The following is a 26762-nucleotide window of genomic DNA, read 5'->3' as shown; positions in this document are numbered from 1 at the left end:
AGCCATCGATCTAAATTTTATGATACCTATGTAATTATGTTCGTGCCTGGAATAATGCACGATAGACGATAGACGATATTACACTACTGTAGTGTAATAACACTTTGACGTCACGGCATTTGCGCTATAAACATAGCGTTAAAGCGCGCTAATGTTAGCGTTACACTATAGGCGCGTCAAAGAAAAATGACTTGTTAACAGTTTAAACCGTTCTTATAATATTATATATATGTGATAAATAGAATATTATATTCGTGTAGATTCAATACTAAATTTATTGAACTCGTTGAATAAAACAATATTATGCTCGCCAGAGGCTCGCAAAATATGATTTTATTCAACTCGTTCAATAAATTTAGTATTAAACCTACACTCATTCAATATCCTCTATTTATTGGTCATTGCTAAAAGCAAATATTTTTTAATTAGGTGTAGCATAATTAGGCTTTTGATAGTTTTTAAAAGCAGTCGAAAACTTCCGGCAAAAACAAACCAGCATGTTACAGAATTTTATTAAATATTTTGTATTGCATTTTAATCAGATTTACTGTTAGGAATTATATCAGTGTTTTATATCATGAAGTTTGCATATAAGGTAATTTAAAACAATGTTTTAAATATTTTGATGGGGTTTATGGGGATGACGTCTCATTAATAATTAGTTTTCGCGATGACACTGTGAAAAATGTGTAGGACATATATGTGAATTTTCAATTGAGTGCCTTGTTTAGGTAGTAATGCTGCATGTGCTAAAATTCTATACTGAACTCGATTACTTCGGGACTTAGTTTGAAGTTTGGTACTCAGGTTGGGGACCACCAAAACCGGACAACTATCAAACCCGGACGGCCCAGAAAATGCTTAATTTATTATTTTCATTGTTCAGTGGATGTCAGTCACTATTTTATCAACAATAAATACATGTTTCTTCTATTCTATTAAGTAATAAATTTATTTCAACCTCCGTAAATGGTCATATTTTAATGTCTATTTCAAGAATGTTGACGTTGAAATTTGGGCGTCAAGTAAGCAATGCCTGACCTCATATACTAGCTATAATCATTTGAAGAGTAAACAACACAATATCAAAAACTTCAGCATTTGTTGCTTAAATATCAATTGTTAAAAATAAAAAAATAAAACACTCAAGCTTTTATCTGAATTAAATCACATCATGTACATATCTGTCCGGACACATGGTACTGTAGTTTAAACAATATAGGTAATTTTGATACCCTCCTTGATGAGCCTCAGATATAAGTGTCAATACAATCAGAAATAAACAAACTAGTTTGTTAGTTAGGAGACGAACCTAGCTGTACTGTGTCAAATTTTTAGGTCTGGTTTGAAATTATGAAATCTGTATGGAAAAATGTTCAAAAAGTGTCCGGTTGATGGTCCCTGACCAGTATAAGGCTCAGTGGTGAAGTCTTAGGCTTAGATACTTTGTGTTCTTTTATTGTTTTTATTGTTGCAGTGCAGTTGAAAATATGTAATAATTGAGAACATGAAATTTGAATTGTATTTTCTATGAGTATTCTCTTTACTACAATATTCTTCCTCTGATGTAATTGACTTTAGAACTAAGAAAAAGTAGAGCATCACCTGCGCTTGGCAGTGGCTCTTGTTCTCTTAGAAATGTAGTAAAAACAAATTGAACTGGAATCTGTGTGGAGCAGTCCCTCATCACTGTGGGTTCAAATCGTGCTTGGAACTTTGCATTCTTTCATGTAGAGAAGCTATCCAGTTAGTTACTCCAGTTCCCATCTGCATGCACCTAAAATAATGCACAGATGCATTTCAAAGTTCCATTACCAGAAAAGCTAGATGGTCGCCATATGAGCAAAAACAATAAGGTCAAAACTAAAGGTATTATATCTGCTTATACAGTGTTTGTTAATGATTTCAGTTCTCCAACTTGCTAGGGAGTGTATACAGAAAAGGCAATGTACTTTTTACACCAGATGGCAGCAGTGTGCTTAGCCCAGTTGGTAACAGAGTAACTGTTTTTGATTTGAAAAAGTAAGTGATTTTTAAAGAAAACTGTAAACTTCATTTGTAACACTATATATTTTCCGGACTGCCAATGAAAATGTTTCAAATTAGGCTTTTAACTAATAGGTCCATTGTATTGATGCTTTCATTGATCTCAAGCTGAAGAAATGTTATTAACTTCTTTGTACTGTTTTGCTATACAGTATTTTTATGAACAACTTAGAACAACAGACTTTTGCCTAAATGATTTTCAATTTGGCAACTATACTGGTATGCGAGCAGTTCCCGTACAGAAGCAGTACCCGTATTTTTCATTTAAACGCTTGATTTTTACTTGCATTCTTCAAAAATTCATTTCAAATCAAGCAGATGCATAAAGGAGACAAAATCTAAGTGTCAGTTCGGCAGTACGTATAAAAAGTCTCATTTTAAATCACTTTCACCTGTGCGTTGTCAAAAAGTGACCTTGTTTTCTCTGGGGGATTCCGTCCTTGCGCGCATGCGCTAAAATACTGACACGTGAGGCCTGTTAAAGGGTTTTCCACTGATACCACCTGTTTACAGATAAGTAGGCAATGTGATGAAAACTTGTTTAATTATCAGAATTTTGGCCAATATTACAATATTAAATAATTTTATGGCTTTGATGCGTAAAAGATCATGCATACAAGCATGCTATTGCATGTGAATGCGTTGGGGTAACAGTACCGGGTAATAGATACCAGCGTTTAGTCTACGCTCTATTTCCTGAATTACATCTAGTTATCTCTTAGAAAATGCTCTGTTCAATAATTATAAATGAAAAATAGGTCCGATATAACAAACTTGTATAATTATAATGGGTTAAATTTTATGTACGGGAACTACTTCTCTTCAAACATAAATGGATAATTTCGGTACCCCATACGAGGCCTCATAACTAAGGGTTGTTCTATGTTTAGAACATCATGGAATTTCCATTATTTGTGTGACGAGCTGAATATTGATGTGTAACATTCAAATTGTTGTGAGTAAGCGTAATAAAAAATAATGTTTAACTCGCTACGATTTTTGTACGGGAACTGCTCGCATGCCAGTATATAAACATATTAATAAAAAAACAACAAAGGAAAATAAAATGTGCAAATTTCTAACAGCTATCTCTGAGTGAAAAACATGATGTTAGCAAGTGTGAATTTAATAACAGATATATATTTTTCTTTCTAGGAAGTTTTTTTATGCACATTTCTCATTTTACCTGTATAATATTTAATAGAAATTAATGTAAAGATTTTCATAAATCTTATACAGTATTCGGAGTTATTTGTCTTATTTCTATTAATTTATCACATAAACCTATTGCATGACATGTACTGGTACATGTGTGTTGTCATATTTTGAATTGATTATAGTGATTTTTTTATCCCGACAGTAACAAATCAGAGACGTTACCAATAGAGGCTCCTATGAACATTACCTGTATAGCATTATCACCAGATGGCTACACTTTTATAGCTGTAAATGAAGGTAAACTTGTGCGATACCTTTTTTTATGACATGTACACTTGATGCTTTGTGAATACAAGCAAATGAATAGTATGCTTCATTGATTCATTTCTCATATAAAAAAAATGTGGCGGGATTGCTGAGTGGTTGACGTGTTGAAGTAATAATCTAAATATTGCTACTTGGTGGGTTCAAAGCCTGTCAGGAGCAAGACTTTGTTTTTCCTTTAGCAAGAAACTTAACACTCATTGCTCAGTACTGGTTGGTTCCAGGGACAGATTCGAGAGTGGTCCTTAAGCTTCCTACATAATGGAAAAAAATGAATTCTGTAAAAACCAAATTAATTAAACAAATGTCTGACTTTTTCTAAAAGGCTAAGATTTTTCTGTTACAAAATGCAAAAGGAGCAAATCTCCAATTTTGACAAGGGACAGTTTATTCAAATTAACTGAATAAAAAATTGAAAAAATCTCAGTTATTGTGTATATTATCCTTTATACAATGTTGCTTCAAAACTGAGAATAGTCGAGCGGGCTGTCATACTGGAAGCTTTTGTTATTATAGTTGTGTATAGTGAATTGTTGTAAATAACCATTATTTGGTGTATTTCAGATGGTGAAGCTCTGTTGTGCAGTTTAATCAGTAAGACAATTCTACACAGATACCATTTCCACAGAAAAGTACATTCTATCAAGTTTAGTCCAGATGGGAGGTATGTAAACTTTGTACCCGTATAAATTACTACAATATTAAAGGAACTCCACTGAGGTCCATAGGCCTAAAAACATAAAATTTGAAAATCTTACAAATATCAAGAGAAGCACTTGAAATTGAAAACTCTGCTAAGACTAACGAAGAAATATACTCAGAATTAAAATTTAAATGAATATGAGTGCGATTCTTACCAGGATCTTAGTGATTTTGGGGTTGTTTTGTAGAATAAAAATGATTATTCTGGAAAAAACAAGTTGAGGGAATGATAAGAAAATTTGCACAAGTTATTGGTCCAGATCTTCATCAATTGGCACACAAATCTGGGAAAAATGTTTCAAGTCCTGTCATGTCAAAAAATAGCAGTGGAGTCCCTTTAAAAAAAATGAGTATACAGACCTGTATCAAAGGCCTGACACAATTAAATTTTAACTTGACAGATCTACTTATATGTATGAAGACTTGGTATTTTTGTAAGTCATGTATAGAATTTCCTTCAAAATGATACCATATGATGTCCTTTGTATACATTTTTAATGAAATTTGAAGAAGTTATTTATTTATCAAACTGTTTTGTTGGGGATTATACAACAGTGCCTGTTTATGGCTGAAACAATACACAAAGTTGCAATAGATATCTTTCTCCACTAGTAAAGCTTGTTTACAAAAAAGTGTACATGTATGTCCATATGGACATTACAGTGCCAGTATGCAGTGATTTTTTATTACTTTTTTCGCAACAACCCATACCCCTGAAAGTGTGAATTTTTAGGGCGATAATCTGTTAAATTGTGAAAAAATAAACAAGAATAAATCATCACCTGTAATCACTTTATTCATACATTTTAATAATTATATTCATAGTTTCAGCTTATATTCATAGTTTCAGCTTTCTTCTTTTTATTCCCTCAAATAAATCAATCAAATTCTCAAGATTGTCATTTGTCAGTTCATTATTTTGTTTGGTTCTGAAAAGCAATCCTGCCAATTGTGAATTTTTTACACATTTTTTTTGTTAAATTTTTATGTGTTTATGGCATTGTGAAGAGGCCTTATTTCGGGGTCAAAATCAACCAAAAAAAATCACTGGTATGTATTAAAAAGTCTAAGAATTCTATAAAAAAAATCTTTTAAAAAGATTAGGCAAAAAATATAATCCATGTAAGAAATAACAGATAAGTTAACAAATTGTCATATTAGAAAATGGTGGAAAAAAACAAAAATATTGATACATATACCTTTGCAATGATATATTTGTTGTACAAATTTCTCTAGGTGTCCTTTTCTTCTTTTCAGTAAATTTGCAGTTACTCGTGAGAATAAGGTTGTTGTTTTTCATGCACCAGGAAAGACAAGAGAATATAACCCATTTGTCCTGTACAAGACTTTCTTTGGACCCTATGATGAAACAACTTGCCTTGACTGGACAGACGACTCAAGGTAACATTTCATTTGTCAATCTAGCAGTGTCTATTCTAGGAATTCAAAAATAGGGGTGATTTTCCCCCCTCTATTTCAAAAAAAGGGGGTGATTTTCAAAATAAAGGGGTGCCAATATAAACTGCCAATGTTAAATCGTCTGCATTAAGTTTACACTGAGGCGTTTAACAGATGAAATAATTAAACGAAAATATTTATTTAAGGCAGCAGAAGTTGTCCCCCCGTAATTTTTAAACGAAAACAAATTATTATAGAACTGTCAAGATTGATTATAAAGGGATTGACAATACAAACAATCAACCTATCTTTCACGTCTAGATCGTAGCCAAGCTAGGAATTGCCTCATTTTTCTTGATTATTTACTACACTAAAATGGCGCCCAACTGTCAGACCTAGCACACTAGTTCCGGTCGGTACGGAACATTACGTTAATTTCCGTCAACTCACGTAACCAGTACTGTATGGTACTAAATTATTATGCCCCCATTTCGAAGAAAAGGGGGTATATTGCTTTGCACTTGTCGGTCCGTCGGTCTGTAGACCAAATGCTTTCCGAGTGATAACTAAAGAACCCTTAGGCCTAGGAACTTCAAACTTGGTATGGTGATTGGTCATGACCAGTAGATGACCCCTATTGATTTTGGGGTCCAGGGGTCAAAGGTCAAGGTCACATTGACCTTGTAAGCAAAAACGGTTTCCGATCAATAACTAAAGAACCTTAAGGCCTAGGAACTTCAAACTTGGTATGGTGATTGGTCATGATCAGTAGATGACCCATATTGATTATGGGGTCAAGGGGTCAAATGTCAAGGTCACATTGACATTGAAAGCAAAAACGGTTTCCGATCAATAACTAAAGAACTTTAAGGCCTAGGAACTTCAAACTTGGTATGGTGATTGGTCATGATCAGTAGATGACCCCTATTGATTTTGGGGTCAAAGGTCAAGGTCACATTGACCTCTTGGTTAAAAACGGTTTCTGATCAATAACAAAAGAACCCTTAGGCCTAGGAACTTCAAACTTGGTATGGTGATTGGTTATGACCAGCAGATGACCCCTATTGATTTTGGGGTTAAGGGGTCAAAGGTCAAGGTCACATTGACCTTGTAGGTAAAAACGGTTTCCGATCAATAACTAAAGAACCCTTAGGCCTAGGAACTTCAAACTAGGTATGGTGATTGGTCATGATCAGTAGATGACCCCTATTGATTTTGGGGTCAAAGGTCAAGGTCACATTGACCTCTTGGGTAAAAACGGTTTCTGATCAATAACAAAAGAACCCTTAGGCCTAGAAACTTCAAACTTGGTATGGTGATTGGTTATGACCAGCAGATGACCCCTATTGATTTTGGGGTTAAGGGATCAAAGGGCAAGGTCACATTGACCTTGAGGGTAAAAACGGTTTCCGATCAATAACTAAAGAACCCTTAGGCCTAGGAACTTCAAACTTGGTATGGTGATTGGTCATGACCAACAGATGACCTATTGATTTTGGGGTCAAGGGGTCAAAGGTCAAGGTCACATTGACCTTGTAGGTAAAAACGGTTTCTGATCAATAACAAAAGAACCCTTAGGCCTAGGAACTTCAAACTTGGTATGGTGATTGGTTATGACCAGCAGATGATCCCTATTGATTTTGGGGTTAAGGGGTCAAAGGTCAAGGTCACATCGACCTTGTAGGTAAAAACGGTTTCCGATCAATAACGAAAGAACCCTTAGGCCTAGGGACTTCAAACTTGATATGGTGATTGGTCATGATCAGTAGATGACCCCTTTTAGGGGTCAAAGGTCAAGGTCACATTGACCTCTTAGGTAAAAACGGTTTCCGATCAATAACTAAAGAACCCTTAGGCCTAGGAACTTCAAACTTGGTATGGTGATTGGTCAAGACCCACAGATGACCCCTATTGATATTGGGGTTAAGGGGTCAAAGGGCAAGGTCACATTGACCTTGTAGGTAAAAATGCTTTCCAATCAATAACTTAAGAACCCTTAGGCCTAGGAACTTCAAACTTGGTTTGGTGATTGGTCATGACCAGCAGATGACCTATTGTTTTTGGGGTCAAGGGGTCAAAGGTCAAGGTCACATTGACCTTGTAGGTAAAAACGGTTTCCGATCAATTAACTAAAAACTCTTAGGCCTAGGAACTTCAAACTTTGTATGATGATTGGTAGTGACCAGCAGATGACCCCTATTGAGTTTTGCGTCAAGGGGTCAAAGGTCAAGGTCACATTGACCTTGTAAGTAAAAACGGTTTCTGATCAATAACTAAAGAACGCTTAGGCCTAGGAATTTCAAACTTGGCATGGTGATTGGTCATGACCAGTAGATGACCCCTATTGATTTTGGGGTCAAGGGCTCAAAGGTCAAGGTCACATTGACTTTGTAGGTAAAAACGGTTTCCGATCAATAAATAAAGAATGCTTAGGCCTAGGAACTTCAAACTTGGCATGGTGATTGGTCATGACCAGTAGATGACCCCTATTGATTTTGGGGTCAAAGGTCAAGGTCACATTGACCTTGTAGGTAAAAACGGGTTCCGATCAATAACTAAAGAACACTTAGGCCTAGGAACTTCAAACTTGGTATGGTGATTGGTCATGACCAGCAGATGACCTATTGATTTTGGGTCAAGGGGTCAAAGGTCAAGGTCACATTGACCTTGTAGGTAAAAAACGGTTTCCGATCAATTAACTAAAAACGCTTAGGCCTAGGAACTTCAAACTTTGTATGATGATTGGTCGTGACCAGCAGATGACCCCTATTGAGTTTTGGGTCAAGGGGTCAAAGGTTAAGGTCATGACCAGTAGATACTTTATAACCCTTATTAATTGTTTGATCACTGGGTCAGAAGTCATGCATAATAACCTTATCACATGACTAATTGGCTGCTGATAGGGGGCATACATGTTTTACAAACATATCTTGTTATAATTAGCTTACAGTTACCTCCCTTCGGTTTCCGGTGTAAATGTAAACAAAACAAGCAAATATAATGCGGGATTGAAGTTTAACGATTTTATTAACTTTTTTTAATAGATGTACGATTTTCACGCACATGATTTTGAATTGTGCGCGATCTGTAAAATACTAGCGTGAATGGCGCAATCGCGCGTCCTAGAATAGACACTGGTCTAGTAGTACTTTTGTTGACATTACAGGGATTTTTTTGCTTGTTTAATGACAGATATGCAGTCATATTCCCAAATGAAAATAGTATGTTATTTTTCCAATCCACAGGAAAAAAAATTCCAAATTGAAAGTTATAAAATAAAAATAATGAATAAAAATCTACACTTCACTGTTATATATAGTGCTTAAATGTTTAAAGATGCCATTGTAGACAGTGTTTGTTTGTATTTATTTAATCACTGCAAATTTTCAGTCATGCAGGTTTTCCCAATTTTTAACAAATCATCACTGAAAATCCTAATTCCATAGGTATGTGTCATGTTCCCAAAATCCTGGGGAAAAAACCCTGAATTATCTCCCGAGTACTGAAGAAGTTTCTAAACACATTTATCAAAATATTTTTACACATATTTAGTCAAACCTTGATATTAAGTTTAGTGATTATTATTTCAAGATGACCTTTTATACATGTAATGTTTGTGTGAGGAGGTATTAACCTCCAGTGTTAATAATATTAAGCTAATGTCTGTTTTAATTTTTGTCACACTCCTCAGTCCTATTGTTTAAGTGTTTCTTATTTGATAGCCAAATGTAATTGTATTTACTAGATCTTTCCTGTCTGTTAAGAACTTTACTTAATTGCCCACTTAGTTTAATAAAGAAAACATATGATGTGTAAACTAGGGGATGCTGGTTGTATATACCCAGACGGGGCAAAATTTCTCTGTGATAGTTGATCTCGCCTATTAAGTCCATTGGTTATTTGTCTCTGTCCGCCGATTCTGAAGGAATGTGGGATTAGTAGTCTGTCACATGTCGAGAAAATGGTAATTTCTCGCTAGTTATCCAGAAAAAGCCTTTGCCATGATATTACATACTAAATGTTATGAAAATTGGCATCAAAACCAAACAAATAAACAATCATAAGAATTTACCTCACTATTATTTGTGTGTTGTATTTCATATATGAGATGAGATTTTATGCTATTATAGACGGATAATACTAGAGTAACGATATATGTGTATGCTAAAAAATGTGGCATGTTTGTAAAACATTAAAATCTTTTGAATATAATCAGTAACTGGCTTGAATGTCATTTTGGTACTTTATTTTTCAGAGTTTTCTGTGTGGGGTCAAAAGACATGAACACAAGAGTGTATGGGGCGCAACATTTTACAAATCTGATTGTCTATTCTATCGGAGGTCATAATGACGAAATAGTTGGAGCTTACTTTGAGAAAGATTCTCTCGATGTATCCTTTACCAATGTAATGTTCTGCAAAATTTTACAAAGTTTTCCTTGTGTAAAATCTAAGCATGATTTCGGTGTTAACAAAATTTCCCCACAAAAATGTCTTTGAAATCTTACCAAGGATTTCTGTGAAATCTGACCAAGAATTTCTGTGAAAGGGGCCCTTCCCTTTAATGTGGGTAAAAATTAACATAGTCATTTTAAAAACGAGGAAGAAAAAAGTCTTTTTTTTTAATTTGATTTTAGGGAGAGATTAGGGAGATTTAACTGAATTTTCTGTTGGACAAAATGGAGGAGGTGCTTTGGCAGAAATTTTACCAACAATTTCTGAAATTTTACCAACAATTTCTGTAAAATTTTACCAAGACACCTGTAAACTGCTCTCGCTACTTGTATAGAAGGTAAAAGCCCTGAGTGGGTCATTTTCAGTATTAACATTAACAATGTAGCTTGTTAATCATATCAAATTTGTATAATTTGTTCCTTTGACGTTTTCTTAACGAAAGCATAGTTATATACGATAAGTGCTAATGGTAGATTGAACATATGGGAATGTGATACTGACTTATCTGGACTGAAACCTTACGAGGCACCAAAAGGAAACCTGCCTAAAATTGAGGTCAACTCAGATGATGAAGATGAGGGGCCATATGGGGAACCTAAAAATATAAGTGAGTGAAATTATACTTAAATAAGAGGAGCCAATGGTCATTGATGGTGAATGAAGCTTTAAATGCAGATGAAGTAGTAGTATTATTCAGTAAAAGTTTAATCTGTGGCAAAACAGTTTCATTACATGGGTAAAGTGTGACAATTACTTTGATTGAAATTATTTGTTTTAAAAATTGTTTAAACCAGATAAATTTCTTTCCAAAAGTATTCCAGAATATGAACTGTGTTGTAAACAAAGTTTTAAAGTATAGAAAATTGAATTTGAGTTATAAAACTATCCATTGCTATTCAGATAGTTGTTGTTTTTTTTCTCCAATGTAATTTGAGATACAGAACTATTCATTACCATAATTAAATTTTTTCTTGTTTTTTTTTTTTTTCACAGGTAAAGAAGTAAAGTTGAGTAAAGAGGAAGAAATGAAGCAAGTTGATAAAGTGATTTATAAGAAAACCGCCAGGTAATTCATGAAATATTAAAAAATTGAATAAATTTTGGAGCTTTCAACTGCAACTTTTAAGTTTTTTGATCATCAATGATGTAATGCAGTAGTGTAGACAATGTCTTTTGTCTCTGATTAAAAAGAGTTAATGATGTTGAATATTTGATGATAGATATACATGTATTTTATTATGAATGACGATGATAAGTGATGGTTGCTATGTTGTTGATGAGAGTCATGATGATGGTGATGATGATTGATGATGATGGCGAAGGTGTTGTTCTTGGTGGTAGTTGTGTTGGTGATGATAATGTTGATGATTATTGTGATAATGATGATCATTATTTTGATAATGATAACATTGATGATAATGATGATGACTATGATAATGATGATGATTGTTTCTCCATGATTTTATGCCATGTTGATTGTTTTATGTATCAGCCTCTTAGATATAGAGGCATTTTACTGAACTTGTGCAGTTGTGTATATAGAAAATATAAATGTGATAACTGTCTAATGAAAATGGTTCTTATATACTTGTAGTATTATAATTCCCGAGGTACACATTTTTTTCTTCACAGGCATTCCTACAAAGAGGCACGAGGGGACAAGGCATCTCGAGGAACTGTTACCAGCTCAGCTTATCATAAATCAACACATATACTGGTGACCGGTTTTGATGATGGTGTCTTCTTCCTTCATGAAATGCCAGATTTTAACCTCATACATTCACTTAGGTACTGCTGAAGCTATGGCGCATTGTTGTCAATTTAAAATGATAGCTTAGGGTGTCTGAGACTGATTAGTTCAAACCACCTGCCCCTCACTCCTGTCGGTTCAAATCCCACAAGGGCATTTGGATTCTTTCACATGAGGAAGCTATGCAACTGGCTTACAGAACGTCTGTGGTTCTACTCAGTTGCTTATTTGTACCTGAAATACTGTTGAAGGGGAACCTGAGGTCATCCTCCACCAGTAAAGCTTGAAGTTTGCCAAATGACTATAACAATGTTTGGGCAATGTCAAAACCAACCCCAAAATAAATTAAACTGATAAGTTAGATTTTTTACAAGGTTTCAAACAATTAAAATCTGAATAATATAATTAATTGTTCTTGGCAGATAGAATAGCTGATATTAATAACTGAGGTTTTGAAATGTAACATATGAATATTGAAATAATATAGGGAAGAATTCAGAGCTACCTTCATTATACTGATTGGCAGTATTGTATAAATATCAATATAAACCAATAACAAATTCCTTTAATTAGCATTTCAGACAAGACTATCGCAACAGTAGATTTCAGCAAGACAGGTGACTGGATAGCATTTGGATGTTCAGGACTCGGTCAACTTCTCGTGTGGGAATGGCAGAGTGAGACATACGTGTTGAAGCAGCAAGGGCATTATAATAACATGAATTGTGTTGTGTACTCACCAGACGGACAGAACCTGGCTACAGGAGGGGATGATGGGAAGGTAAGGAGTTTGATCAGGGCAATGTGGGAAGGTAAGGGGTTTTATCAGGGCAATGTTGGAAGGTAAGAGCTTTGATCAGGGCAATGTTAAAAGGTAACGGGTTTGATCAGGGCAATGTGGGAAGGTAAGGGGTTTGATCAGGGTAATGTGGGAAGGTAAGGGGTTTGATCAGGGCAATGTGAGAAGGTAAGGGCTTTGATCAGGGTAATGTGAGAAGGTAAGGGCTTTGATCAGGGTAATGTGGGAAGGTAAGGGGTTTGATCAGGGCAATGTGGGAAGGTAAGGGGTTTGATCAGGGCAGTGTGGGAAGGTAAGGGGTTTGATCAGAGCAATGTTGGAAGGTAAGGGGTTTGATCAGAGCAATGTAGCTAAGGTAAGGGGTTTGATCAAGGCAATGTGAGAAGGTAAAGGGTGTGATCAGGGCAATGTGGGAAGGTAACGGGTTTGATCAGGGTATTGTGGGAAGGTAAGGGGTTTGATCAGGGAAATGTGGAAAGGTTAGGGGTTTGGTCAGGGAAATGTGGGAAAGTAAGGGGTTGATCAGGGTAATATGGGAAGGAAAGGGGTTTAATCAGGGAAATGTAGGAAGGTAAGGGCTTTGATCAGGAACATCTGGGAAGGTAAGGGGTTTGATCAGGGCAATGTTGGAAGGTTACAGGTTTTTGAACAGACAGCACTCATCTTTGTCAATAATGATAGAATGAAAATTGAAGAAATTTGTATACAGTATTGAATATTGAGAAATAAAATAGTTTTTCTTCATTAATATTGCAGTGGAATTTAGATTCATCAGATTCTAACATTAATTTTAATATATGTAATGTTACACCACGTTATTTAGTTATAAGTTCAGTGTTTGAAAGGGATTGGCTAGAAAGTAATTTTTGAAGTTGTCAGGTATGAACTTTACCATTTCCTCCTTTTCCTTATCAATACATAAAAACATGGCTTCATCTGTCATGGTCAACTTTTGATTTTCTTTAATATATTGAAGTAGCACGAGTGTGAAAAAAAGCACCCTATTCATTTATTTGTGGCTTAAATTGTTTTTACTGAAAAAAAGATTACAAAGTGAAATGAAGTCAAAGGTGGCTATCTGTACTTCATTGTGTTAAAATCCTATAATGTTTTTGCTATGCTGTTATTTGTTTTATCAGTCTAATGTACAAAATTCATAATGAAGAGAAGATATATGGTTTTAAGATGGTATCTGTATATATAATTATAGGTGAAGGTATGGAATACTAGTAGTGGGTTCTGTTTCGTGACATTTACGGAACATCTTGGAGGTATAACAGGCGTGGTGTTCAATCAGAACGGACAGGTGGTGCTATCCTCATCACTAGATGGCACTGTGCGGGCATTTGATCTGAACAGGTATTCTAAAATATGTTTATTTATTTTTTAATTCATGATTTGAAAAATTGCTTTCCTAACTCTACTGCTTATTTCAGCATCTGTGGGGCACTGGCCGCTGAGCTCAACAGGGAAAGCATTAGATTTGTAATCCAGGCGTCACTGGTTCAAACCTCTGGGGAGGCTCAATTTTTCTCTCAGAATTGATGTCGGACATTAAGTCTAATAGTAATTTGTTTCTCAAGGCGGTTCAGAAACATGTGGGATATTAGTAATTACTGACTTGCAGAGAAATTGGTATATGCTGGTTAGTTATGCAGGACAGTCACTTATGTGGATCAACCGCCCACCGTTGACGAAAAATGTGTTAGTCACTGCAAAAACCATACAAACAAAACAAACAAAAACCAGCATCTGAGGTGGGGCTATGGTCACTGACTTCAAAACACTTCATAACTGTGGGTGCAGATCATCTTGCCTGGAATGTTGAATTCTCTTATCTGTGAAAGTTATCCAGCTTATTTAAAGAATGTCAGTGGTTCTACTCAGATGACTGAATGTGCCCAAGGGACTTTCTCTGCCAGTTGAAAACGGAAAGTTGACAAGTGACATTTACAATGTTCATTTCCAAAACCCAGATACATGTATTATCAAAACCATTATTTTCTTTGCTAATATTTGCAAGTGCTCAACTGATCTGCTGCAACATGTGAATTTTTTTTTTCATTGGAAAAATAAATTTTTTTCAACGAAGAGATATGTTAATTATTAAACAAGAATATCTGATGTACTAAAAGTCTTTTCATATACATGTACTGAAAATTACAAGCCTTTAAACTTGTTAACTGAAATCAAAATATCTATAATGTGAAAATCTGAGAGAAAAGGTTAGATTTTAATAAGCATCATATTTCAGGTACCGAAATTTCCGCACATTCACGTCGCCCCGCCCAGCACAATTTTCATGTCTTACAATAGACCCTAGTGGAGATCTAGTGTGTGCCGGGGCTCAGGACACATTTGAAATATTTGTATGGTCAATGCAGACTGGACGGCTTCTGGAGGTTAGTCTTTCTCAAGTAATATAAATGCAAGTTAATGGTTTCACATCTAAAATTTCAAGGAGAGGCTTAGATGATTAGATAATAGACTCTGATTAGGCATTTCAAAGCTCTATTTCTTTTACACATAGAAGGATTTTTAAATATTCATTAGTTTATATCAAATTTAGTTTAGTTTGATTGTGTTGGAAGCAATAAGCTTATAGAATCGCTTTTGAATCCGTTTCTAGAACCAACCAATACTGTGCAATGAGTGTATAGTTTGTAGCTCAAGGAAACAATGGGCGCACTGATCCTTATACTACTAGCCTAACGCACTAACCACTCGGCTTTGCACAAGTGCTTTTTATAGCAACGTTTTGTGCTCAGTTACCTTACTCTTACCTCATCAAATGTCAAGGTCACATTAACAGAAACATTTTAAATTAAATTAGCCGGGTCATGACAAAACCAACATAGTGGATTTGCGACCAGCATTGATCCAGACCAGCCTGCTCCTCCGCGCAGTCTGATCAGGATCCATGCTGTTCGCTATCAGTTTCTCTACTTGTAATATTATAAAGTTTGTAAGCAAACAGCATGGATCCTGATCAGACTGCATGGATGCGCAGGCTGGTCTGGATCCATGCTGGTGGCAAACCCATTATGTTGGTTTTGTCATGACATGGCTCAAATTATTTGTATAAACATGTTTATATTGAATTAATTTTTGGACATCACCTAGATGTATAGATACCTGATTTTTGCATTACATCAATGAAATTTTACATCAATTTAAAAATATGACTTATATGGTACTTGCTGGTCATAGGTTATGTTAAGCTGAAAATAGGCTTGCTTAATTGAGATGTTGAAATCAAATCTGTGCTGTTTCCAATTTCAGGTCTTAGCTGGTCATGAAGGGCCGGTAAGCAGTCTCAGTTTTAGCCCAACAGAAACATTGCTGGCGTCCGGCTCTTGGGATAAGTCAGTCAAGTTATGGGATATATTTGATAACAAAGGTGCAAAAGAGACATTGGAGGTTTCCTCAGACGGTATGTTCTGCTTATACTTTCCTTGAAAGGATTTGTTTTATTGAGAGCTGTGTAAGAATAATGAGGAAAAAGTAGGGTTTGGACACTCGGACATGAGGTTAAGCCCTTGACAAAGCTTATATGGCTGTTTGTTTAACCCATTACTTCATATACACGCCTTTTAACGCCTTTTTCACCCCCCCCCCCCCCCTTTATGTTGTCTCAAATGATGAAAAAATGCCTTATTTAGGCCCCAAACACTTGTTTTTGTTTGAGAAATGTTGTTAAAAAAAGTGACCTCTTTTTCGACGCGGCCCCCCATCCAAAAGATACATCAGGGGGTTGCCAGAAGGGGGATGTGCCCCCTTCTGTTTGGGGGGGTTTGAAGGGGGGCGGAGTCCCCCTCATCGCCAAGAAAATTTTGGACTTGTGAGAGGCTGTAAATGACCCCAGATTGATCATAAGGTAATGTGTAACCAACGCTGAAAAGCATTTGACTCTATCTCAATCCATTGAGAAGTTGCAGCACTTTGAAATCAATTTTGATGGAAAAATCAACGCAAAATAGTGATTTTTGGAAATTTTGAGATGTCCCCTCGTTGCCATGGTAACAGAAAATTTAAGCCTGAGCATGTTGTTGCAAGGGCAATGGTCCAGTCAACATTTGTGCCAAGTTTGATTAGTGTTGAAGCAGTTTTTAAAGTATTATAGCAATTTGAACTTGTAACGGGAGACTTTTCAATGAAAACAGCCATTTTTCACAAAATGCTCATGAAGTAATGGGTTAAAGACAATGAAAAATCTCTCTTCAAACTGAGTTTTCAAATATTTACTCGAACAATCAGTTTTGTTTATGATGAATATCTTAATATATATTCCATAGCCTTTTTATACATTTGTTCAATTTTGCAAGTGATAAACGAATAGACACAAAATAGTATCATTTAATAGGTCTAATATTGTATCAAGATTAATGAAACAAGTGGGAAAAAACTTTGTGCAGAGTATTTAACATTTTAACCCTAGTATTGCTTAATTTTTCTAATGTATTTATCCAATACCAAAGTGATAAGATAAATTTTTGAAACAGAACATATCATTTGAAAAAAAAAATATGCATAAAATTTATTTTATTATTCCAGTATTAGCAGTGGCATTCCGTCCCGATGGAGGAGAGCTTGCTGTATCTACATTGAATGCCCAGATCACCTTCTGGGAGCCCCATCAGGCTAAACAGGTAGGGTCCATTGAGGGGAGACATGATATAGGATACTCAAGAAAGGAACAAGAAAAGATAACTGCTAAAAAATCGGCATTTGGAAAGTAAGCATTACACACCCATTGGTAAATCCACCATCAGAATTTATAAATGACTTTTCGTTCATAAAATGTATGGTCTTAGTTCAGTTTTTATACGCCCGTTTGAAAAACAGGACGTATTATGGGAACACCCCTGGCGGGCGGGCGGGCTGGTGGGCGGTCGGCGTCCAATTTTGTCCGGAGCATATCTCCTACATGTATGGAGGGATTTTAATGAAACTTCATAGAAAGGTTCACTACTATGAGAAGCCTTGTCGCACGCATGAAATAAGGTCTCTAGGTCAAAGGTCAAGGTCTCACTTAGAGGTCATTGAAAAATGCTTGTCCGGAGCAAAACTTCCACATGTGTAGAGGGATTTCAATATAACTTGGCACAAATGTTCACCATTGTGAGGCGGAGTGTCGCGCGCAAGATTCAGGTCCTTGCAGCCAAGGTCAAGGTCACACATAGAGGTCAAGTTCAGATAAAAATATGAAAGATGTGTATATGGACCATTTAGTCATCATTTATTGAGGGATTGTAACACAAATGGTCATTATCAAGACTATGGCTGTGATACATATAATTTAGGTCAATATATACAAGGTCAAGGTCACTAAAGATGATGAAATATCCAGATTTTGTCCTGAGCATATCTCCTACACGCATGGAGGGATTTTAATGAAATTTCATAGAAATGTTCACCATTATGAGAAGCCATGTCACGCTCATGGACTAGGTCTCTAGGTCAAAGGTCAAGGTCACACTTAGAGCTCATTGAAAAACGCTTGTCCGGAGCAAAACTTCCACATGCATAGAGGGATTTCAATATAACTTGGCACAAATGTTCACCATTGTGAGGCGGAGTGTCGCGCACAAAATTCAAATCCCTGCAGCCAAGGTCAAGGTCACACATAGAGGTCAAAGTTTAGATAAAAATATGAAGATGTGTATAGGGACGATTTAATCATCATTTATTGAGGGATTGTAACACAAATGGTCATTATCATGACTACGGCTGTGACACATGTACTTTAGGTCAATATAGGCAAGGTCAAGGTCACTAAAGATGGTGAAATATCCAGATTTTGTCTGGAGCATATCTCCTACATGTATGGAAGAATTTTTATAATACTTTATGGAAATGTTCACCACCATGATATGTATTGCTCCATGCATGATCCAGGTCTCCAGGTCAAAGGTCAAGGTCACACTTAGAGCTCATTGAAAAACGCTTGTCCGGAGCAAAACTTCTACATTCATAGGGGGATTTCAATATAACTTGGCACAAATGTTCACCATTGTGAGGCTGAGTGTCACCACCATGATATGTATTGCTCCATGCATGATCCAGGTCTCCAGGTCAAAGGTCAAGGTCACACTTAGAGCTCATTGAAAAACGCTTGTCCGGAGCAAAACTTCTACATTCATAGGGGGATTTCAATATAACTTGGCACAAATGTTCACCATTGTGAGGCTGAGTGTCGCACGCAAAATTCAGATCCCTGCGACCAAAGTCAAGGTTACACATAGAGGTCAAAGTTCAGATAAAAATTTGAAGATGTGTATAGGGACCATTTAGTCATCATTTATTGATGGATTGTAGCACAAATGGTAACTATCATGACTACAGGTGTGACACATTTAATTTAGGTTAATATTTGCAAGGTCAAGGTCACTGGAGATGATTAAATATCCAGATGTTGTCCAGAGCATACTTTCTACATGCATGGAGGAATTTTAATGTTACTTTATAGAATTGTTCACCACCATGAGACGTAGTGCCCTGCACATGAACCAAGTCTCTAGGTCAAAGGTGAAGGTCACAGTTAGAGCTCATAGAAAAACGCTTGTCTGGAGCAAAACTTCTACATGCATAGATGGATTTCAATATAATTTGGCACAAATGTTCATCATTGTGAGGCTGAGTGCCGTGCATAAAATTCAGGTCCCTGCGACCAAGGTCAAGGTCACACATCCTGTGCATATCTTCCCTACTGGATTGTTTTAAGGTTCATTTAACAACACAGTGCCAAAAATAAATACTTGCTTGCTAGATAACACTTATCCATAATGCCCCCATCTCCATCTAAAGCTTTTGTAAACGGGCGTATTTTGTGACTATGGCACCCTTGTTTTTATGCCCCCGCCATGTAATGGCCGGGGCATATAGTGTTACCCTGTTCCGTCCTTCCGTCATTCCGTCCTTCCGTCATTCTGTCATTCCGTCATCATCAGTTTCCGTTCATTATCTTAGTAACGGTTGCACATATTCAACTCAAATTTGACATATGGATATGTCATGAGAAAATACAGGTCAAGTTCGAATTTGGTCATGGTTCAACGATTTTTGGCAGAGTTATGCCCCTTTTACTTTGAAAATAATATGAAATTTTCAGTTTCCGTTCATTATCTCCCCAACGGTACAACACATTCAACTCAAATTTGACATATGGATATGTCATGACAAAATACAGGTCAAGTTCGAATTTGGTCATGGTTAAACGATTTTTGGCAGAGTTATGCCCCTTTTACTTTGAAAATAATATGAAATTTTCAGTTTCCATTCATTATCTCCCCAACTGTAGAACACATTCAAGTCAAATTTGACATATGGATATGTCATGAGAAAATACGGGTCAAGTTCGAATTTGGTGATGATTCGATGATTTTTGGCAGAGTTATGCCCCTTTTACTTTGAAAATAATATGAAATTTTCAGTTTCCGTTCATTATCTCCCCTACGGTACAACACATTCAACTCAAATTTGACATATGGATATGTCATGAGAAAATACGGGTCAAGTTCGAATTTGGTCATGATTCGATGATTTTTGGCAGAGTTATGCCCCTTTTACTTTGTAAATAATATGAAATTTTCAGTTTCCGTTCATTATCTCCCCAACGGTACAACACATTCAACTCAAATTTGACATATGGATATGTCATGAGAAAATACAGGTCAAGTTTGAATTTGGTCATGGTTCGATGATTTTTGGCAGAGTTATGCTCCTTTTACTTTGAAAATAATATGAAATTTTCAGTTTCTGTTTATTATCTCCCCAATGGTACAACACATTCAACTCAAATTTGACATATGGATATTTTTTTTGGAATGCCAAGGTCAAGTTCGAATTTGGTCATGGTTCAATAATTTTTGGCAGAGTAATGCCCTTTTCCCTTTGAAAAAAATATGAAATTTACAGTTTCTGTTCATTATCTACCCAACAGTGTTAAATATTCAACTCAAATTTGACATATGGATATGTCAAAGGAATGGGCAGGTCAAGTTGGAATTAGGTCATGGTTCGATGATTTTTTGGCAGAGTTATGTCCCTTTCACTTTGAAAATAATATAGATACATCTTAGGAATAGGCAGTTTAAGTTTGAATTTGGTCGTGGTTCAATGATTTTGGACAAACTTATCTTTCTTGAATATTGGAAAAAATTTTGAACTTTCAGTTTCAGCACTCATACTTTAGTGGAAATGTATGTAGCCATTATTTTGGCTACAAATATGAAATATGCTATTTTCAAAAGGATAAGACTGAATAATTTCAGTGCCTTGAACATTGTATGAAAATGGTTTGTGTTAACATTGAAAAGTTTTAAGGGCTTTGAACTTAAAATGAAAAAAATAATTTGTGCAAACAAATTTGGAACTAAATATAATAACATCTGAAATTTTGCCTGCATGCGGGGGCATCCGTGGCATGATGACACATTTCTAGTTTATAGAGAACTGGTCTAAAATGAGAGGAGTTCAGTCATTGGTCAATTTCAAAACTGTGCTCAGAAGCAAAATAAGAAGAGCTTAGCCATTGGTTGATTATAAGAAAACAGTACTTAGAATCAACCAATCATATTTTACATCCATATCAACACACTGGTTTACAACTAAATTAAATTGTTCTTAAGGATTATCTTATGGGTACATATTAATTCATTACTACCTTATTTCAGGGCATTTAATACTATATGTTACTCTGCTGATGGGAAATGTATATTAGCTGCTGGTAGGTCAAAGAATGTTTGTATATACTCAGTAGAGGACCAATTGATCATCAAGAAATTTGAAATCACCTGCAACATGTCATTTGATGGAATGGAGGTAAGATTTTTGTCCTTTGGTAAAATTTTAGCAAATGTAGTGATGAAAAAAACAATAATTCTGTGTTGCAGCAAGTTTTTAAAGAAATTAAACATTGGTTATGAAAATTGTTTAGAAGCTCATTTCAATCTTAGATGATCTAGTATTCTAAATTATGAATCCTTTACTGGCTTAATTTCTTTTCAAGACTTGTCCAGCTTTTGGAACTGTTTATTATTAATTTTTGTGGGTAGCAAGATGTAAATTTTAAGTGAGTCAGCCAACAGTATAGAGCCTTTTCAGACTGCACAGAATGTGTAGGCTAGCATCGATTGATACTTGTGGCAGCTCATCAGTTTTGATTCCAGCACAGAAAACATAAATTCTTTTCTAACATTGTAGGAGTTTTTGGACAAAAGAAAGATGACAGAGTTTGGTAGTCTCTCCCTGGTGGATTCTGAAGAGGGCAAAGATTTAAGTTTACCAGGTAATACTTTTTTTTAACAAACAAAAAGACAAAATACTGTAGTCAAATGATTATTTGCAACTTATTTATATTGTTTCTATTTGGCGGTGGCAATCATGCAAGGAAATAAGTTGGCACAACCAAGTTGGTGAAAAAGTTTTTTTTCATATTATATCTGGGAGTAAATGATGTGCAGCGGGTTTATTTTAATTTTATTTCATCAAGAATTATTTTTGGTATTACAAATACCAAATTAGCCATCGTTTTAGGGATGAACGTGTTTAGAAATGAAGCAAAACAGTCCATACATGTCAATAAAGAACATGTTGACCTGAATTGTGATCACAATTTATTTACCTACAAGCTAACTGCTTATCCCATTGAATGAACCTTTTATAGTTTCACTTTTTAGCTCACCTGTCACAAAGTGACAGGGTGAGCTTTTGTGATCACTTTTCGTCCGGCGTCCGGCCGTCGTCCGGCCGTCGTCCGTAAACTTTTACTTTAAATGACATCTCCTCATAAACCACTAGGCCAATTTCATCCAAACTTCACAGGAATGTTCCTTTGGTGGTCACCTTTAAAAATTGTTCAAAGAATTTAATTCCATGCAGAACTCTGGTTGCCATGGCAACCGAAAGAAAAAACTTTAAATATCTTCTTTTAAAAAACCCTAAGAGCTAGAGCTTAGATATTTGGCATGAAACATCTTCTAGTGAGTGTCTACAAAGTTTGTTCAAATAAAAGCCCTGGGGTAAAACTGGCCCCACCCCAGGGGTGTCATTGTTTTTAACTATATGTGTATAGTAAAAACTTTAAAAAATCTTCTTTTAAAAAGCCCAATGAGCTAGAACTTAGATGTTTAGCATGAAACATCTTCTTATGGTTGTCTACCAAGTTTGTTCAAATAAAAGCCCTGGGGTCAAAATTAGCCCCGCCCCAGGGGGTCATTGATTTTCCCTATATGCATATAGTAAAAACTTTAAAAATCTTCTTTTAAAGAACTCAAAGAGCTAGAGCTAAGATATTTAGCATCAATCATGTTCTAATAGGTGTCTACCAACTTTGTTCAAATAAAAGCCCTGGGGTCAAAATTGGCCCTGCCACGGGGGTCATTGATTTTCCTTATATGTGTATAGCAAAAACTTAAAATCTTCTTTGAAAAAACCCAAATAGCTAGAGTTTAGATATTAAGCATGAAACATCTTCTAGTGAGTGTCTACAAAGTTTGTTCAAATAAAAGCCCTGGGGTCAAAATTTGCCCCGTCCCGGGGATCATTGATTTTCCTTATATGTGTATAGCAAAAACTTAAAATCTTCTTTGAAAAAACCCAAATAGCTAGTGTTTAGATCTTTAAGCATGAAACATCTTCTAGTAAGTGTCTACAAAGTTTGTTCAAATAAAAGCCCTGGGGTCAAAACTGGCCCCGCCCCAGGGGTGTCATTGTTTTTAACTTCATGTGTATAGTAAAAACTTTAAAAAAAATTCTTTTAAAAAGCCCAATGAGCTAGAGCTAAGATGTTTAGCATGAAACATCTTCTTATGGGTGGGGTGGGGGGGGGGGGGGGCTATATTCAGGTGAGCGACCTCAGGGCCATCATGGCCCTCTTGTTCAAGATTATTGCAGAAAAATGCCAAAATATTGTCAATTTGACAACCACTTGGTCGTGCATATATGGGAATAGTTTATTTTGGAACATTTGGAAATAGTAGAAATAAATGCTCAAAAGTATGTTTAACGGCAGTTAAATGCGAAAATGTTAAAATGTTGGGACAGTTTAGTACCTTACAGGTACAAAAGGGAAAAGTAGGTTAAAACTGGGTATAAGTAATAGAAAGAGCATCGAAACACAAGGCTATCTGATTTGTACGTGGGGGCATAGTTAAAAATGAAATCACGTTCCCTGATGTCACAATATGAAACCCCAGAAAAAAGTACCAATGAACGAGCATCTGAATATGATATTTCTATCGCTTTCCCTTTCTCTGTTGTCACAGTAAGTAAACCCCAGAAAAAAATGGCCAATCAATGGGCATGCTCTGGAATGCGGGTAACTAATACATGTATATGTAAACAATTTAACTCTGACACATTTTCAACAGAAAGGTCCCCAAACTATGATACAATTGAAATTAACATAACTGCAATTTATTCCCAATTGAAATGTTAAAGTTGTCCTGATCCTATTGTGCAGGGAATTCATGTATTTTTTTTCACATGTATGGTTTGGAAAAATATTTATGACCTGGTGTAGTCATTGCTTAATTGTGACATCCCAAGTTTTATTAGTATTAAACTTCAACACTATATAATATTGATTGATATATTCACACAGGTGTGAAGAAGGGTGACATGTCGTCAAGACACTGGAAACCAGAAGTTCGGGTCTCTTCTGTCAGATTCTCTCCAACAGGTAAGATAAATTCTATATTTTTAGACCGTAATGTCATGTGACAGTTATCTGATGAGAATAGGGGGAGGAAAGCAGGAATCCCAGTGAATGAATTTAGTTAGTATCGAATACCTTTCCGTACAAGGTGAAATTTATATAAGGTCAAAATTAAGTTGAATAATTTTGAAATAAGTAAACCCTCTCTGTGGAGGAAACTGACTCAATTCAGTTATAAATGTAAGCTCATATTGCAAGCATTATTGTAACACAGATATATTGTTGGCCTTACATATATATTTGTGGCATTGAAAAATTGCAAAAACATTTAAAAATTAGACAAATATTTTTTTTTTGCAGACAATTTTTTTCCCAGCATATAAATGCTTAAAAGCGACTTTCTTTTTAATTGTCTTTTAAAGGAAGGGCCTGGGCTGCAACAACTACTGAAGGACTTCTCATATACTCATTAGACAGTAACCTTGTGTTTGATCCATTCGACCTTGACATTGATATTACTCCCTCCAATGTGAAGAAGACACTGGCAAAGGGAGAGCACTCTACTGCACTGATGCTGAGTTTTCGTTTGAATGAGCACAGTCTGATACAGGAAGTGCTGGAAAATATACCAGTCTCTGATGGTAAGATATGTTTTGGATTGTTTTTAGTTTGGCCCCATTAGCATTTTGCGTCACTAATATAAGCAAGAATAGATAATATATAGTTGAAAGGATGTAAGATTTTGATTTCAGTGAACTTAAGATGAATGATATTATAAGATGGATAAACTGTAATTCATAATTGTTGTATTTTTGTTTTTTTTAAAGATAGCAGTCTTACTCAAAAATGTGATTTTCAATATGTTTGATTATTTGATAAATGATTTCAGTTGAAGTGATTGTGGATAATCTACCAGACGTTTATGTCGATAAGTTGATGTCGTTTGTGGCGGGTATGATAGAATCGACAGCACACATAGAATTCTACCTGATATGGGCTAGTAGGCTTCTCATGCAGCATGGACCGAGGTTAAAGCAAAGGTCACAACAAGTCATGGCCACGCTGAGGTCAATGCAGAAAAATGTTACACGTAAATCTGAGGAGTTGGGGAAAATGTGAGTACTTCTATATGTTTGTGTATTATGTACATATTTTATTTGTTTTCTTGTTTATATCAAGTTAAGAATATTGTCTTTGTTATTGGGCAGTTGTCAAATGGCAGTGGATAATGTTGTTGAAAGTAATATAATTAAACAATACTTAAACTTCCCATCCAACCAGCTTTTAACAATGTGTCTTTGTTGTTGGATTTGATGTGACTTAGTCACTCTAACACTGGAAAGGCCATAGTTTGTCACTTTAGTGCAATAACTGATTAACTCCTATTAAATTTGTCACTAATGTGACAGTATAAGAAACCCCTTTGTGCATTGTTTCAGACATAAGAGAGTACTTGAGCTAAGCCACCGACATTTTCTATCATGCTATGGTAGCAGAGTACCATCCTGACTTGAAAAATATTAACAGGTTCTGTAGGGGGTACGAATGATCATTGATAAGGGATAAGTGATTAAAAGTCAAATGACTCTTAACCATTTGGTCATGGAGCCCCCTGTGTAAGCTCATGAAGTAAAGTAACCCACTTCTTATCTTTTTACCCTTCACTTTAGTAATTGCAAATCTAATAATAGACAAATACACTTCTTTTATATGAACAGGTCTCCAACTAGGTTTTTAAATAGTTTATTTTTTCTACTTGAATGTCAAGCTTTTATAATTAATCCAACATTGAAAATGAAAATAAAGGTAAAAAATGTAATCAAAATTATCTATTAATTTTCAGATGTGATCACAATAAATATATAGTATCCAGTATATAATTGCATTGTCCAAGGCCAAGAGAAAATTTTGTGGAGGCATCAGATAGTGTTGAAGCAGGGAATGGAGGAGTGGAACCAGCCAGTGATGATTGATGACGAAAAACAGGGAACCAGGCACAGATGATAATATAAATGGAGGGTGAATCTGAAAATGAACTCGAGTCAGATGATGAAACTTGAAAATATAGTGAAAGAGAATAAATGGTGAAATATTGACAGACTCTGATGAAGAATCTGGAAGTTCTAGTTCCCTCAATGGATGCTACATGAGGAAAGTTCTTGTAACAATGGTAGTTTGAACATGGATGTTTCGATGTGTATTCTTCTATATTTCATGATATATGAATATCACGATAATATGTTAAAGACTTAAAGGAGACTGGTTAAGCTATATTTGAAGAAAATTAAAGGATTTGTTATATGAATAGTGTTGTAACACAATCAAACTAAAATAAATTTTGTATAAACTAATATAATAAAGCATATGAATCTGAATGATAACTTTAATAAGAAACAAGCTTAGGAATGAAGATAATCAAGTCCTTTTTGATTACAAGGTGCATCACTTTTGATAGGGTTAAAATTTACTTTT

General features: G+C 35.5%; 1 protein-coding gene across 1 annotated transcript; it reads left to right on the top strand.

Annotated features, from left to right (window-relative positions):
- The first annotated feature begins 458 nt into the window (after window positions 1-458).
- LOC132737137 (periodic tryptophan protein 2 homolog) lies at window positions 459-26246 on the top strand. The gene is made up of 20 exons (XM_060724392.1): window positions 459-595; window positions 1910-2022; window positions 3407-3501; window positions 4093-4192; window positions 5488-5631; window positions 9884-10019; window positions 10530-10689; window positions 11076-11148; window positions 11715-11870; window positions 12406-12613; window positions 13842-13990; window positions 14886-15033; window positions 15914-16064; window positions 17186-17366; window positions 21307-21454; window positions 21836-21920; window positions 24237-24314; window positions 24713-24931; window positions 25180-25405; window positions 26134-26246. The coding sequence occupies exons 1-20, from the start codon at window positions 578-580 to the stop codon at window positions 26168-26170; spliced, it is 2625 nt and encodes an 874-aa protein (XP_060580375.1). The 5' UTR covers window positions 459-577; the 3' UTR covers window positions 26171-26246.
- Window positions 26247-26762: the final 516 nt, after the last annotated feature.

The sequence above is a fragment of the Ruditapes philippinarum genome, unplaced genomic scaffold (assembly GCF_026571515.1).
Source record: "Ruditapes philippinarum isolate M1 unplaced genomic scaffold, ASM2657151v2 ctg9136_1_1_1_1, whole genome shotgun sequence".
NCBI classification, from domain to species: Eukaryota; Metazoa; Mollusca; class Bivalvia; order Venerida; family Veneridae; genus Ruditapes; species Ruditapes philippinarum.
This window is presented reverse-complemented; position numbering and strand designations above follow the sequence as displayed.